At 34.4% G+C, this 16,743-nt stretch overlaps 2 protein-coding genes across 5 annotated transcripts; one reads left to right on the forward strand and one right to left on the reverse strand.

The window, feature by feature from the left end:
* Window positions 1–564: 564 nt before the first annotated feature.
* LOC137748496 (tubulin-folding cofactor A) lies at window positions 565–3,385 on the forward strand. Of its 2 annotated transcripts, XM_088683441.1 has the most exons (4): window positions 565–813; window positions 1,593–1,752; window positions 2,830–2,916; window positions 2,999–3,385. In XM_088683441.1, the coding sequence occupies exons 2-4, from the start codon at window positions 1,600–1,602 to the stop codon at window positions 3,101–3,103; spliced, it is 345 nt and encodes a 114-aa protein (XP_088539567.1). In that variant the 5' UTR covers window positions 565–813; window positions 1,593–1,599; the 3' UTR covers window positions 3,104–3,385. The 2 variants fall into 2 exon arrangements, with proteins under 2 accessions (XP_088539567.1, XP_068344757.2); XM_068488656.2 differs by lacking the exon at window positions 565–813 and having other exon boundaries at window positions 1,531–1,752.
* Window positions 3,386–3,723: 338 nt separating this feature from the next.
* On the reverse strand, window positions 3,724–7,502 carry LOC137748495 (uncharacterized). Of its 3 annotated transcripts, none has more exons than XM_068488654.2 (3): window positions 7,022–7,502; window positions 4,702–5,366; window positions 3,724–4,567 (listed from the first exon to the last, which is right to left on the reverse strand). In XM_068488654.2, the coding sequence occupies exons 2-3, from the start codon at window positions 5,313–5,315 to the stop codon at window positions 3,868–3,870; spliced, it is 1,314 nt and encodes a 437-aa protein (XP_068344755.2). In that variant the 5' UTR covers window positions 5,316–5,366; window positions 7,022–7,502; the 3' UTR covers window positions 3,724–3,867. The 3 variants fall into 3 exon arrangements, with proteins under 3 accessions (XP_068344755.2, XP_088539559.1, XP_088539562.1); XM_088683433.1 differs by having other exon boundaries at window positions 4,702–5,562; window positions 7,022–7,315; XM_088683436.1 differs by lacking the exon at window positions 7,022–7,502 and adding an exon at window positions 6,199–6,568.
* Between the last annotated feature and the right edge of the window lie 9,241 nt (window positions 7,503–16,743).

A 16,743-nucleotide genomic window follows, 5' to 3' on the forward strand; every position in this document is an offset into this window, starting at 1 on the left:
TCCCAAATCGAAAACCCATTCAGTAGAAACCCAACAATAATAAAAAAAAAAAATAAATAATGGAAAATATAAACCAGATTCAAGAACAATTCGAAAATTATCAGCCACTGGAGGGCAAAATGGGGAGGTGGGAAGTCGCGGGATGGGGGATTGCGGGTTAGGTGGGGGTGGGGGTGGGGGTGGGGCGGAGAAGAGGGAGTGGGTCGGGGGATGGTTTTTGGGTTTGATAGGTTTTTTTTTTTTAATAGGATAAATATTGTAATATTTTAAATGCATAAAAAATTATTTTTTTGATCACGTGGTACAAATGTGGCAGCTACTTCAGCTCTTAATGGACCAAAGGATGGAAAATATAACGGATATATTATATTGAAATAAATTATTACTTGATATATGAAAATTAAATTTTTTAAAAATATTGTATAAGGTTGCAATAGACTTCAAACCTGAAGGAGTAAAATGTAATTTATCTTTCTTTTTTTTTTTTTTTTTTTTTCTTTTCTATTTCTTCCACTCACGCTTCATCCATGATTTCTTTTGTAATTTTACACTGAGATAAAGAATGGGAAAATAATTAGTATTGAACTCGACGGTGACTCAATTTGGATTGAAAACTAGTATGAAGGAGACAATAGGTTTGAGACAGCAAATCCGCGGGGCCAAGATTCCCCCGACTCTCCAATCGAACTCAGATTCTCGCACCATAAACCGACCAAAGACACCCCTTCTCCCTCACCTTGTTCACTTCATCGCGTGTGTTTAATCTTCCACAATCTTCTGCTCCTGTTTGCTATTCCTCTCTTGTACGCGCAGGTACTCTCTCTCTCTCTCTGAAGGGTTCTAAAAGACATTCCCCAAATATAAGAGCAATGTTCGCTTTACTGAATGCTTCCCACTGGTGGATCTGTATATTTTCCTATCTTTAAACTAAAATATTGTGCATTTGAGCCTACATTTTTTGTTAGTTTATGCTGTTTGTGTGCTATTTTTCGTTGAAATTTTGATCAGTGAGGCAAATAGCTCCACTGACGGATGAATCCTTGGTGGGGTTTCCTTGTGAAGCACTACCATGAAATGATGGAAGTGGGCATTTGTTTTGGGCATCGTTCTGCCCGTTGAGTGAAGGAGTTTGTTCAATTTTGAAGGAATATTAGACTATGAAAGAAATATTGTTAATCAACATTTGAATTCTGGGTTTTATATCATTATATCCTAGTGTTGCTATTTGGTACTGTTACTGATATATTATAGTTCGTGCCCCTTAAGATATATTGCTGCCTCCGCCAGTTCTTGAAATCATTTATATCAAAATGTCTCAGGAAACAAGAATGATCTCAAACTGCACCGACCCCTTTCCCGCTTTTGTTCAATTAGTTAGAAAAACACTTCCTTTAAATGGGATCTGGAACAGAAGATGAGGGCGTCGTGAATCTACCATATATAGCTTATAAATTTTAGTTTAATTACACGATTCTTTATTGAATTATAATATGTAGCATATTATAGATTGATTGAATATAAAGCTCAAATGCGATATTTTAGATCATGGGTTTCGTACTTTGCATTTATCAAGAAAATGATTCTTTTGATAGGACACCAATGGCAACCCTAAGAAATCTGAAAATCAAGACTGGTACTTGTAAACGCCTAGTGAAGGAGCTTCTTTCCTATGAGAAAGAGGTTGAGAGAGAAGCCGCCAAAACAGCAGACATGAAAGAGAAAGGAGCTGATCCGTATGACCTGAAGCAGCAGGTATGATCGAGACATGCATCATTCACCAGCTGGCCTCATTAAGTTGTCATCATCTTTAAATTTATATTGTCTTGCAGTTGTTGCAGACATTTGGTTAGTTGACAACAACAAATTTGCTCACGTATGAGTTTCTGAACTCCCTACATGGTTCTTAGCTGTCTTGATTTGTGGCATTATGTCATATTTTATGTTTGTGATATGTGAGTCAGTTATGATCTGTTGTTTGGAAATTTATGCATTTTAGATATATATCATTCTCTGTGGTGGGAATATGTTCCTAGACATTTTTTATAGGACTTTGTTAAGATTTCTGAAGTTAGGTTGACCTTTTTCTTTTGAATGTTCTCGGCATCAATTAACTTGTTTTACTCGTTTGTTTATCATTCTATTGTTAAACTTCATAGCTTTTAGAAAGGGATTTATCTACTTTTCCCCTGTTAACAAATTTGGACAGTCAATACCTTGCTAGTAGAAAAATAAGTCCCACATTTTTGCTTTCTTATTTTTTCACTAATAGTTATTAGCATACCATTAATAAGATTTGGGGCCAAATTCCTGTTAGCTGATGACTTATTTGAAATTTTAATGGATCATTTTACCCTCTGATTCAATCTTTGGAACACTTTTGAGGCGATTAATAAGATGTAGATTGACTTGATCAGTGCATTGTGCAATCTGCATGTACACATAAATGTTCAGATGCGTTTGCTTGCTTGCTTGTTTGTAGAAATTATGGTAATTTACAAAAAACTTTAACAGAAGAAAAGATTTAAGATTACATAACCCCACAATATACACTCCATAACTTAGTTTAACTTAGTTTATCAACTGTCTATGTTCTTTTGGAGATCCATTAATTCTAATAGGTATAAGTCAGGGAGTATTTTTTCCCATCAGATAATGTTCAAACTAAAGGCCATGGACACAAGCTTGCTTCTGATTGCTTGGAGAAGTTCTCGTATATTCTTTGTTAAGCTACTTCATTGAGAGGTCAACTGAAGAAACGAAAAGATCAATGGATATATGCCTATCCCTTCCAAATAAAATTCCTGTCTTGCCTTCTTGGTTCCCTTACAGGAAAATGTGCTTGCTGAATCAAGGATGATGATTCCTGACTGTCGGAAACGCTTGGAGGCCTCATTAGCTGACCTGAAAGGAATTTTGGTACGTAAAAGTCTTGGTTAACCTTAGTTTGAAGTACCAACTCATTTGGCCCCAATTCACTAAGCAAGATAATTACTTTTAGGCTGAAGTAGAAGAAGAGTTGAACCAGAAGGAAGGCCCTGAAATTGAAGAAGCTCGAACTGTTATTGGAGAAGTTGACACACTGTTCCAGACAACAGAAGCCTGATGTCATAGCTTGGTAACGTTACTAACATCGGGGTGGTTTTCGCCTTCATCTTTTGTTCCGTTTCAAACGATGGACAGAGTGTGTTGTCTTCACATTGTTTTCTAAGGAGCCGTATTCTCTTGCCTGTATATGAATTGAAATTGCGTGCTGCTTCTCTTTCTTTTGCCCTCGACGATCTTTGAATTTCGGTTTGTTTGGTACTGTGCTATTCCAGACCCTGACTCTATATTGAATGGAAAAACAAGAGCAGAGATACGAAATATATTCTGTCCTTTTCCTTCCTGCTGGATCTGTCTGTTCCCAATTAAGTCCGTATCGCATGAAAACGATATAAAATCAAAAGAAACCAGCGTAGTTGTACTTGTTCCTACTTCCCTTTCTTTTAAGTAACATCTTCGTTTTGTTGCTCGTTGAATATTAGCTTATCATGAGAAAATTTTACGTGTAACCGGTTGCATACAACCCGCAATCGGTGATAGATAAGTTCGTTCTTATCAGGGGCAACCCCGAAAGTGGATGTTTTCCTAAAAACTATCCTCATTCCGTCACCCATGACAAAATAGTAGGTACTGCCCAATGTGATGTATAATGACACCGTTTCGGCTTACTGCTACCATGAATGAGTAGTTAAACAATCTTTGAGAGTTCTAAATAAGAGTTTCCTGTACACAATGCAAGATGGTACATCAATCAAGAGAAACTACGGTTCTTTTCAGTGCACGGTTTCCCCTCCGCTCTTTTCTTCCTCAAATTTTCTTACTTTTTCATATAGAAGGGCAGGAGGGTTTCCTGAACTTCCGACGGAAGGGCCTACATGCCTCAATGCTAAGATCGACAGCAGCTGCAAGAGCCATGAAGATGGCGGCATCCTCCACACATGTCACATGCCTCATGGCTAGTTGTACCGATGGCTTGCTGGCTTTTCCTTCCCCTTGCACTCTACAGCTCATGACGAAACCACCTACAAATGGATATAAACCTGCAAAGTCTCCACTGCTTTGTGGGCTTGGTATCAGACTGGCGGATGCTGCTGCCGCTGCTACTGCCCGCATCTGTCTGTCTGTGTCTATGAAAAACTCCCCACCCTTTTCAGCATTGATGCGGATTTCAGACATGAAGAGCTCCACGGCCTCCTGGCATTCTGACAGAAGGCGAAATCGGCAGCAAACAGTGTCTCTGATGCCACGCTCACGCCATGCTTCAAGTTTTCCCCATGGCTGCCAGCTATCAGGCCTGCAAGGATCAGGACTAACAATCAACCAAGCTCCTGGGTTGGACCTTGCAACCCAATCACAACCTGTTGCCGGAACAAATGGAGTTGTTATAAAGGCTGCTGCAACAGCCGAGCCAGAGAGATCATGTATTGTCACCTTCCATCCCTTTCTCTCCCTTCTCTCTGTTTCCAGATCAGGATTGTTAGCCGCACCTGACCAGTATGTGTTCAATGGATCCACCTGGGGAACCCTGTAGATTCATTAAACTATCAGAAACTACATCGACATTTGTTTCTTTTCTCAGCAATACAAACCTCACATAGTTTTCATGCAGAAGTCTTAAACATTTAACATAAGTTATAAAGAATAGTGACGTCACGTCACCTGTCTCGGATGAACTTGCAGCTGAAAATAGGCTGTTTAAAGGAGCCTTGAAGCTGAACAACCTGAGGACTAACTTTCGTCACATCGTCAAACTGGAAAACATATCTTGGATCAGGATCTAGTCTTATTCTCAAATGAAGCTCTGCACTCAATTTTCCGCTTTCGTGCTTGTTTTTGCCGATAGCTATCCATCCACAGAAAAGAACCACTGGCCTTCCTTGGCCCCATTCGGGACCAACCTCCAGCTTATATGTCCCAATTTGCTGCCTTTTGTTCCCTACACCACAGTGGGATCCCTTCTTCCCTGTGAAAATAGCAATCTCCAGACAGGAATGAGGATTGTAGAAACAGCCAGGTTCCAGCAGCGCTTTAATATCCGATTCTTCAAGATAAAAACTCGAGGCCATGCTGAGAGAATCAGGTGTAGTAGTAGCTTCAGGGGAAGAAACTAAGGGAATTGATGCTGTCTGCATAGGGAATCCTCGAAGGCGAATTTCACACGAATACTGGGAAGAGAATGCATGAATACAAGATTTTTCAGACTTGAAAGGTGTTCCACGAATCCTTAGTCCAAGTGAGCCTATTGACAACCTAATAAAAGCCTGAGGATCCATTCTCGTCACAAAAACTTCCCCATCATACCCAAAGCCATATTCTTGGACGGCCTGCAGCATCAGCAGAATAGTGACAATTAGATCACCGGGGATTAAGTAATGAAATTTGATGGCAATCTTGGAGGAAGTAATGTCAGGGACTTAAAAGAGTTTATATTCGCGATAAATTTAAGTGCAAAGCTTTGATTGATGCAAGAACCCGGCTTCAAAGCTGCACCGAGTCTTCAACTTGCACGGCTGCAGAGCCCTGTTTGATCAATTTAATGTCGAACTAAGGCCAAAACATATTCACAATTTTATCGGACAAATCACGCAATATCCCTTATCTGTCACTATCAAACAATCCTGCTGCAAATCAACTAACGTAACTTAATGTTCCTCAATCAAGTTAACAACTTTCTAATCAATTATTCAAAGGTGTTATACAGAGAGAAACTCTTTAGTTTCTGCTTTCTTCTTAGAATAAGCATATAGAAGAAAATAAATACACTTAAAACTGCTAAAAGAAAGAAAGTCGAAGCTATGCATCTATATGTTCTCTAGATAAGATACTTTCACTGTTTCAATTCATTTATACAAGAAATTACTGTGCATATCTGTTGCACCACGTAGAATGCCAATGTGGTGCATCAAATCCACTCGTATTACAACACGTGTAGAATCATTAATACTTAAATCCTAAACGTTGACTTGCCCTCTTTATCTCCTGTGACAAGTCTTGGACTCGGTTTCACATTAATTTAACAAACTCTGATCAAATTCCATCAACCTAAATCCAACTTAGCATTCCTTTAAATTCAAGCCAACCAGAGTCCAGTCAATACAGATAAACAGAGAAAAGAAATGCACATACAAAATTCAATGAACTCAACAAAGACTTCACCTGTTATTTAGTACTATGGTCAAGTGATATTCCTCTTCACTTGTAAGTGAGAGATCTTAGGTTCGATTCTCGCCAAATACGATTTGAACCACACTATTGCTAGCCCATTGTGAGGCTAAGTTCACCTCCTTCTCCCTTACTGCAGATAATATTGTTTATTGAAAAATAAAATAAAATAAAATAAAATAAAAACCAAAGACTTCACCTAAAGCTGATTGGCTTGGTTATGGTCAATTTACGGAAACTTTTTGGTTTATTCAAAAAAAAAAAAAAAAAAAAAAAAAAAAAAAAAAAAAAAAACCAAAGACTTCACCTAAAGCTGATTGGCCTGGTTATGGTCAATTTACGGAAACTTTTTGTGTGGATTGACCTGAAATTAAAAAACTTCCATTACTCGCATCGTCTCTTGCAGTTTTCCATCAGACCAACAAAGATTAGGGTTCTAGGAATCAACTGAATTGAAATCTACGACTAATCACACCAATAAGTGGGTAATTAGTCACCAGCATACTCGATAACAAAACTTATGCATCAAATAGAGCATTGAAGCTAAAACAAGCCAACGCAGTTCAAATTTCTGCAAACTAAGCTCAACCCAATTTAAATTTCATCAAAACAAGCTCAACCCACAAAATTTTTCCAACCAAAGTACACAATTTCAGCACAATGGAATCCCCAAAAATATTAGAAACATTGAGATTACACATAGAAAAGCAGAGTCAAGAGTCACACAAACAAAGTTAATTGGGGAGCATGATACCACAAAAACGGAAGAGAAAAAGAGACGTGAATTGAGAGAGAGAGAGAGAGAGAGAGAGAGTACCTAAAAGTTGCGGAGCTGAAACAAAACCTGAAATTGAGCAGCAAGAGAACCAGAAGTCCAACAAAACAAGAACAAGGACGAGAGAGAAAGAGAGAGAGACGCCACAAACTGGATTACCCAATAAGAGAAATCTCTTTCTCTTGAATGTGGGTGCAATAAATAGTATGAGTAAATGATTGATGTGAACTTCAGCAACAACTCTTCCTAGAGAGAGAGAGAGAGAGAGAGAGAGGGATTGGCTCAGACTCAGTAGTAAACAGAGAGAGAGATGGGAAGTGGGTACTTGCTGCTGCTGCTGATGGTGTTTCTGTACAGAGTCTGCTTTGGATATCACGTAGTAGGCTGTGCGCGGATCACGAGGACACACACCTTCTCACAATAAACGAAGCAAAAATACCATCGTCATTTTCTCTCTTCCCTTCTCACTCTGCTGCACCTGCATCACTGTAGAACGTATTTTACTTGTTTTTTTAACTTTCGCCGTGTATTTCTTTTATTTAATTGAAAAACTTATTATATGGTCATGTTTTTGTCATGCTTAGGTTGTCATATGAATGGATTTTGTTGACAAATTATGAACCTAAACTCTCCGTTGAACCAATACATAATATAAGTTGTCACATAAAATATCGATGTTATGTGAAAAAATTGATTAGAGCTCGTTTGAAATCTTTTTTAAAATGACTGAAATTGTTTGTGATGAAAATGTTTTGAAATCAATCCTTAGTGAAAATTTAAGTGAATCCTGAAAGAATATTTTAAGTAATTCTTCTAAGAAACATATATCTGATGCTTCTTTAAAAAAAAAAAAAAAAAAAAAAAAAAAAAGCACTTAAAGTGCTTTTGGAACCCAAAACCAATTTTACCACAAACACTTTCAGTCATTCTAAAAATACTTCCAAACGAGTTCTTAGTCAATAATAAAGAAGCTAGATAAACTTAAAAGGGAGGGGATGTTTGCACTTTATCTTTTCACCTCTGCATTTCCTTATTTATTTGAGCATTCTAAATTGCATAATTTAGAAGAGAATCGACAGATTGAATTTTATATAAGGTGGAAACCACTCCTCGAGCATGAATCATGACCCCAAATACCATTCTCTAATAAGATATTTCAAACAAAATACTTAACGCGCAATGAAGATTAATCACCTCAAGAGAGACTGCATCTCATGTTCTAACCTCTCTTTCTTTAATATTGAATACCACTTGAAATAAAATTAAGATTAACAGTCTCGTAACAAAATTCATGAATACATATATGGGTAGAAATATTGCAAAAATAAATATATCATAATAAATGTTTTTCAGCCATCTGATGATTAAGAATGTACGTACGTTCTTCTAATGTTTTAATTTTAACGCTTAATATAAAATTTAGTAAATACACGATTATATATTTTTGTTGTCGAGTGATCAAGAGAACAAAATTGTTAAACGAGGGAAAAAGGAAAAGGAATAGGAAATAGATAATGTGAAATTATAGGATAATATTATTGAGTTATTATTAATACACATTGGATTATATTATTTACTGGAATAAAAGAAAGAAAAGTAAGAGATGACCAGATGAGCGGGGAGAGCGGTGGTCGTGAATACAGCTGTAACCAACACTTGTTTGCTTAGCAGTTAGCGACTTAGCTGCCTCTCTCCCTCCAATCCAATCTGTCCCTATTCGTATTTTCCATGAGTACCACTCTCATTCTTCAACTCTGACTTCAACCTCTTCTCCTATTTTTCATATCATTTATTATTACTCTCATTAAAATATTTTCCTATTATTTATAACTATAATATAGATTGCTTACACTCTAAGTTAGATTAAGAAAAATTAGAGGTTAAGCTCGAGCTGTTGTGAGTTAAAAGGGAAGATTTTATTTAACCGAGCACTTCACCATTTACAATCTAACATGGTTTATCGTCATCAAATTTATAATCTGATTATTTTAGTGTTCGGATTTAAATAGGTCTACAGACTCATCTATGAAATGTAACAAAAGAAAGTGATAATAAATTTTAAGATGATAAACTTAATTAGTCATATTGAAAAACCTAACTATGCATGTTTATTAATCGTTCGAAAATTTAATTTGCAATTACAAACTTAGGAGCAAGTTTATCTACAAACTAAACTCATCACTCATACAACCCTAAATAATAACAACTTCACCCAATACATATGTTAGTAATCAAAACCAAAGTCGGGTATGAAGGTGCTCAAACTCCTTCGTTGCTGCCCGTAAACATATGCTCCATTTTGGCTTGAATGATATTTTCAAGCTCGAGCTCAACTCGTTTATAAGCTGAACTCGAGTTCTTTTGTTGACATGGCTGAATAAAACTTGAAAATTGATACAATTCTTTTTATAAAAAGCATAGTAATGAACACAAAATTGATGTGCTTTTAAAAGAACTAAAAATGTTCTTAGAAAAAGTGTTTCTGAGTTCCAAGAGCACTTAAAATGTTTTTCCATGATTCATTTGTTTTTTTACTAAATATTCGTTCCAAAACATTTTCAAAAAAAATGTTTTTAACCATTTTAAAAGCAGCTCAAAACAATCCCTAAATATACTCAAAATAGTAGGCTATAAACTTTCAATTCAGTGCATGTCCAATAAAAAAAGATACAAAATATTGCTCACGATCTTTATAAGCCAGATATATCAAAGTTTACTAATGAGCCTAATATTTTAGGAAAATGATAAGTACACTCTCTTTTTAGTTGTTGAAATATTCGTGTTTAATGAGGACCATCGTTTCCATTTAATTGGTTCAATCTTATGAACAAAAATAAAAAAAGATATGTAAGAAGCTTAAAGAGATGTGTGAAAATCATCTCTCATACTTCAAGCCTAGCTCATTTTACATATGAATTGAGCTTAAACGAACCAAATAGAAGTCCAACTTGAACTGTTCTAAGTCAATTTACAATCTAATCCCAACCTCGAATTCAGACCATCTAGTTGATGAAAAACTAATGTACTACTAATGTTTCCTTTTTATTGATTAGTTTGTATTAGTTGATAACTTTTTTAGGCTTAGCATGGTTCAACACCAACATCATCGACATTGTCTTACTTAACCACTAACATTATCGATATTGTCTCACTTAATGATATTATAAATTAATGTCCACATATATATTGTATATTATTTTTGTTATGTCCGATGTGAGATTATTTCCCAACGTCAGTAGATGGGGAGCACATGTTCTAAACAACCTATGGAGGATTTTTATTTAACGTTAAAAAATATATATATATATATATATATATATAAAAGTCATAGTGTACGATAAGTAAAGACAAAAGAGAACAATGAAAGAAAGCCTACAAACAAAGGAAGAAATTAAAAATAAGTCACATCTACTCCAAATTTGAATATATCCTTAAATTTAATTTGAACAACAATTACAGAGTGGTTTAGTAGTTAAAGATAAATTTCAGATTTATATTATATACGGTATGTTTTGAATTCGATTTCTAATATTGATAAATTACACGATAATAATCAGAAAAGATTGAAATATCGCTATGCATCTTCTTATCTTCCAAAAGGATGAACTGCCAGTTGATCTCTTCTTTAAAAAAAAAAAAATATTTAATTTGAAGAATATGTCAGAAATGTCATGTTAATCAGTGACTAGGATTTCATAACAACAATATACTTCGTCAATCTATCGATCCCCGCAAATCACTGGAAAAAAAAAAGGTTAGGTTTCTCTCTTTTTTTTTTTTTTTTTCCTCCAATTTTCTCTTTTCTTATTTGAACGGTCATGATTAAGTCATATGAACATTTTATATTAATTTTTTATAAAAAAAGAAAGATAAAATAGAAAATATGAGAAAAGAGAATGAAATGAGATGGAAAGATGAGAAGAAAAAATCATAATCCCTGAAAAAAAAGACTCAAAAGTAGTGTAATGTCATTTATTTTTTATTTTTTTTACGGAATTAATGGAACGTGAAAAAGTGTTAAAAAAATCAAGTTTAAGTAGGTAAAGTTGGGCAAAATAAGTTTCGGCAGGACAATGAGATTAAAGTTGAATTCAAATTTACTTTTTTTTCTTTTTAATAATAATATATTTTTAACACGCGAAAAATATCATACAATCATCTTACAACACGCGAATTAGAAATACTATTCCAACAGTCGTACAAAAATACTTCTACCAAAAATTTCTCCCTTTTGTTTGTGACCGTTACAAATCCAAAACCCCATGCAAGTAAAACGAAGATAGGACGTTGTATTTTTAAATTTACTTGTATGTATATCGACAAACAGTTGGATCATGTATGCAGATGAACATTGTTCTAAAAATTCTTGTTTAGGTCTTGTCTAGGCAGTAGGCTACTAACAACCGTTCCAATTAATCCCTTGACGTTTGAAAATTAATTAAGAAAATACAATTAGACCTGCTTAGGCACCCGTCTAGACTGCCTAGGCACCCACTCAAACCCGCCTAGGTTGCCACTCTTACCTAGACAAAATAGATAACTTTCATTTTGTATTTTATTTTTTTTAATAAATTGTAAGAGACTTGTTCCTCATATGCAAGTTCCTCGTATTTTAATTATGTACTAATACTTTATATCTATAAGTCATCTATTTTGCAACTTATGCATCCCATTGAAATTATATTTTTTTTTTAAGTTTAAGCAGACACTTATTTATATAATAAATTTACTTAAGTCCGCCTAAGTCATGCCTAGCCGCCTAAACGCTAAGCCCTAGCACTTAACGTCTTTTTGAACCTTGCATATAAAATAAGTGGTATAATATTCTGCCATCATACATTTCCATTAACTTTGTCTCTCATCAAATAGATTTCCAAATAACAGAAATGGAAAATGAAAAAATGGGAATAAAATGAATAAATAGAAAACAGAGACGATTGGAAAATAGGAAGTGGTGGTTGCCAAAAGAAGACGGAATCTTGGTTACGCCTAATGGTTAAGGACAAAACAAAATATATTTTCCTTTTTTCATTTGGCAGGGAGCGCAGATACGATACAGCGCGGACGAAGCAAGCATCGGATCGGAATAGGCCACTTTCTCGTCTTTTGAAAAGAATGGAGCCGTCCAAAATGGGTAGTGCTATCTACACCTTTTTTAATTTTCGACTGTCGGATAGAATGAATTGAAGAAGATCAATGGACAAAAATTTAATAAGAGTGTGTGAGAGGTAAGATAGGGTGTGTGAATAGCACTAGCTGTCCAAAATTTTGAAAACAAGAGTTTGAAAAGCTCACACAATTTCAAAGTTCACGGAGCAAAGTAGAACAAGATATATTATGCAAGTATATTGCTAAGATGTTATTTGATAACTATTTCGTTTTCAAATTGTTATTTTTTGTACAAGCGACATTTTTACTATAAACTAGATTAAAGGGGAGGCGAGAGCGTTTTAAGTCAGGATGAAGTGGGTTAAACAGAAAGGTCTTGACCACTGGAACAATTCACCACTTGTAGTTTTTTTTTTTTCTCTTTTTTTATAAAAAAAAATTGAAAATTGAAAATTCGTTTATTAATTACTTTCATTGTTTAATTTAAAAATAATAATAATAACTGAAAACCAGAATCTAAATGTATTTTTTATATTTTCAAATTTTGGCGTTCAATTTTTTGTTTTTATTATTATTTATTTTTTTTAAAACTGAAAAATTGAAAATAGTTTCCAGATGAGTTTTAAGTTTTACAAAAAAAAAAAATAATAAGAAAAAACGAAAGGTTGATATTTAAAAACTAAAACTAAAAACAAAAATGGTGGTACTCTGACCCTAAAACTTTGCTTGAAATTTTCCTTGAATAATAGCTAGATATGATGCAAGATATACCTTGTAATGACGTAAATTTCTATTTATAACTTAGGTTATAATAATGATGCAGATTTGTAATTTAATCCAACTGTTTACAGCAATGGAAATGCAAGACAGCTGACTACTTGAAACTTGAAGTGACTAATTCCAACATGTAAGAAATGAAGAGAGTGACCGCTTCACATTATCAGCAGCAGCATCTAACGTCCTCCTCCTGGACCAAACCACCAGTCCACATGCCCCCGTCTTATCACAAAAATACTTGATATGTATTTTTTAGAACATATTAAGTTGTTGACATTGTCGAAATTAGAACATACATTCTTAACATTTGAACAAAAAAGAAAATTGTACGTTCTAATGATTACTGACAAAATTGGAAAATATTGTTGCAGCGTTGAGCTTAATTAAGTTGATTAGAGCACTCTTCTTCCTCCTTTGCTTCTTTGCCTTAGTCACTAAATCCTATTTTAAAACTATTCAAAATTAATCTCAAGAGGTTGGTCTAGTGGAAAGCGAGCAAACATATCAACTTATAGGGTAAACTAAGGCAAAAAAGCAAACACATTAATTTAGCGAACTGTATCATCTTATCATAGAGTAGATGAATGCAAGTGGACAACACACATCATCTTTTTGAGCAGTATGCGACAAATAAGCAAACAAATTATCTTAGAAAATAAACTCCCAAAAAAAAAAAAGAAGCAAACACACTACTCTAGCCACTGTGTGTTGTTAACAAGCAAAGATGCATTTTAATCTTCTATTGTACATAGAAACCAATCACTTAGTTTCCTTTTTCTTTTGTTGATAAAATAATATTTTGAATTACTTTTCTCTATAAAGAGGAGACGAATGCAAGTGAGTAAACACATCATCTTATAGAAATAAAATAAACTAAGGCAGAAAAGCAAACACTACTTTAGTCAACTATATCATCTTATTATAAAGTAAATGAATGCAAGCAAGCAAACATATCATCTTATAGAGTAAACTAAGACAAAAAACAAACACATTATTTTAGCCAATTGTATCATCTTATTATGGAGTAGATGAATGTAAATGAGTAAACACATCATCTTATTGAGCAGACTGCAACAAACAAGTAAACACATTACTCTAGTTAACTACATCATCTTACGGGTAAACAAACACAAGCGAGCAAACACATTATCTTATGAAATAAACACCCACAAAGAAGCAAATACACTGCTTTAACCACTCTATGTTGTAAACAAGCAAAGGTGCATTATAATCTTCTATTGCACGTAGAAACCAATCACTTACCTTTTTCTTTGTTGATAAAAGAATACTTAAAATTACTTTTCTCTATAAAGAGTAGACAAATGCAAGCAAGCAAACACAACATCTTAAACAAATATAATAAACTAAGGCAGAAAAGCAAACACTAATTTGGTTAACTGTATCATCTTATTATATAAAGTAAATGAATGCAAGCGAGCAAACACATCATCTTACAGAGTAAACTAAGACCAAAAGCAAACACATTACTTTAGTCAACTTTATCATCTTATTATAGAGTAGATGAATATAAATGAGCAAATCATCATCTTATTAAGCAATCTGTGACAAACAACCAAACACATTAATCTAGTCAACTGCATCATCTTATGGATACACGAATACAAGCGAGCAAACACATTATCATACAAAATAAACACCCAAAAGAAGCAAACACACTAGTCTAATTACTGCACGTTGTAAACAAGCAACGATGCATTATAATCTTCCATTGTCATCTTAATCAGTACCGCAATTAGTCAACAAAACAAAGCACATTTAATCGTTTAAAAGGGACAAGCAGGTAAGGACAAGTATAGTAGGGCATGTGAGGGCAGGAGCATGTGGACCCTCATCTAACCACTCGATCCCCAGGAACATGCAAACCAAAAAGTTTTGCAATTTTCCTATCTATTCTTTTTGGATTTAAAGAAAAGGGAAAAAAAATATAAATTATATTAAAAACTATATATTAAGAACAACGTAGCTAGCAAGGGACCAGGAACGATGGGAAACCCATAGCAGAGTAGGTGATCAGATGAGTTATTCTACTGCGTATGGTTCGTTCTTGACTTTGACTGCACGAGTTGGTTTTATTTTTATATTTTTAGTTTAAATTATTTTTGTAATCTTTTTCTTGTAGGTAAAGGATTTGCACAAATGATTCAACAACCAAGACTTCGGCTGCTGTCCTACTATTTAACTAATAAGAGCTTATTTAAATGATTTACACGCTTCATATAATTTATAATATTCTGAAACGGATCCGACCAAAATGAATTATAATATATTAAGAGCTCGTTTGATGCCCGTTTCGCTTTTAGTTTTCATTTTTCTGTTATAGATAAAGGGGAAATACATGGAAGAGGTGAGGCGGAAAAAGAATGGAGGAAAGATGGTGGAAGAGATGTAGAAGAAATGTATAAGAAAAGACACCACAAAATCAAAACTAAAAACCAAAAATAAAAAACTATTGTATATTATTTTAGGATCCATTCAGTACCATCTAGCAAAACAGTTTTTAATTTGAGCAATGCTACACTTACCGCATTTGTATCACCTTTTTAATAAAGATAGTATTTTTTTTTTTTTTCAATTTTGTAGATACAAAAACACGTGCAAAAATGCTTTTAACAAATCATTTTATGAAAATGAAAAACGCAAAAAATATTAAGCCTAAATTACATAAAGATCACATTAACCTATGTTGTTCAAGAGTAGAATCCAAAAAAATAGAAAGTACAAGATACATTATAAAACAAAGGTGTTATTGTCACTTGTGCACTCATCTTAAATGTATATTTCTTTTCAAATGTGGAAAATTTGGAGTTTTTTAGCGTGTCAATAACACTCTAAAACAAAGTTTGAGTTTTAATAAAATAAAAATAAAATCATCTATGCGACCACCATGTCACCATCACCGCTGACACTATCACCACATTCTTCACCGTCATGACCCACACCATCATGGCCACCACCTCCACCAACTCCACCGTCTCACTATCATCACCACCACTTCCTCCACCACCATCATCCCCATCACCATGGCGACCACCACCTCAACCGTCTCAACACTGCCACCACCATCGCTACTAGCAACACAACCCTAACCACCATCTCCATCATCATCATTACCACTTTATAATCGATATATGTCATTTCATTTTGTAATTTATGTATTACAATATAGTTATGTTTTTTTTTTAAGTATAAAGAGGCACTTATTTATACGATATGTGATAAATCCATTTAGATCCCGCTAAGGAGCTATGCCCCATCTAGTCGCCCGAGTAGCGCTTAGCATTTTTTTTTTTTGAACTTTGATTACCAATGATTAGGAAGTGACTAATTAAACTTAATTAACATAAAAAGAGCATACTTGTCATTTCACCCTTAGTTGTTTTTGTGTGAAATATATATGAGAATATGTTCCGTATTTTATTATATGTGGTTATCTTTTCAATCTCATCATTGCAAGCCTATTATGATCAAGTTCCTTAATACGCAGGAGCACAACCAAACAAAACTTTATTATTTTTTGAAATTTAGATAGTGCTACTAGACATGTATTAAATTATAAGACACATTCTCAAATAAAAAGAAAAAACAAAATCCTATTTATCATGGAGTCTTGTAGGAAGTGTTGGACGGTATTCTGGGATTCCGGGAACCCTGCCTTGCTTACATTGGGCCAACCATTCCCCTCGAGAGAGAAGTTGTATGGTCCGCTGAAGAGCTAAGTGTTCTACTGGAGTGCCTGGCTATTTATGGGCCTTGGGCCTTATAGCTAAGATAACAATTTGCTTACCATATCAAAAGGTAACTTGCTATTATGATTTTATATTTACGTGATACGTTCTGGTTGAATTTTGTTATTTTTT

The sequence above is a fragment of the Pyrus communis genome, chromosome 2 (genome assembly GCF_041283825.1).
Source record: "Pyrus communis isolate YQ-2024b chromosome 2, ASM4128382v1, whole genome shotgun sequence".
Classification (NCBI taxonomy): Eukaryota; Viridiplantae; Streptophyta; class Magnoliopsida; order Rosales; family Rosaceae; genus Pyrus; species Pyrus communis.

What these genes read in the sequence shown, in the direction of transcription:
- LOC137748495 (XM_088683433.1), bottom strand. Translation starts at nt 5,375, where the DNA reads ATGCTGCAGGCCGTCCAAGAATATGGCTTTGGGTATGATGGGGAAGTT. An exon ending in TGCAAGTTCATCCGAGACAG is followed by an intron (nt 4,568 to 4,701) that starts GTGACGTGACGT and finishes ATGAATCTACAG; the next exon opens with GGTTCCCCAGGTGGATCCAT.
- LOC137748496 (XM_068488656.2), top strand. Translation starts at nt 1,546, where the DNA reads ATGGGTTTCGTACTTTGCATTTATCAAGAAAATGATTCTTTTGATAGG. An exon ending in CGTATGACCTGAAGCAGCAG is followed by an intron (nt 1,753 to 2,829) that starts GTATGATCGAGA and finishes GTTCCCTTACAG; the next exon opens with GAAAATGTGCTTGCTGAATC. An exon ending in CTGACCTGAAAGGAATTTTG is followed by an intron (nt 2,917 to 2,998) that starts GTACGTAAAAGT and finishes AATTACTTTTAG; the next exon opens with GCTGAAGTAGAAGAAGAGTT.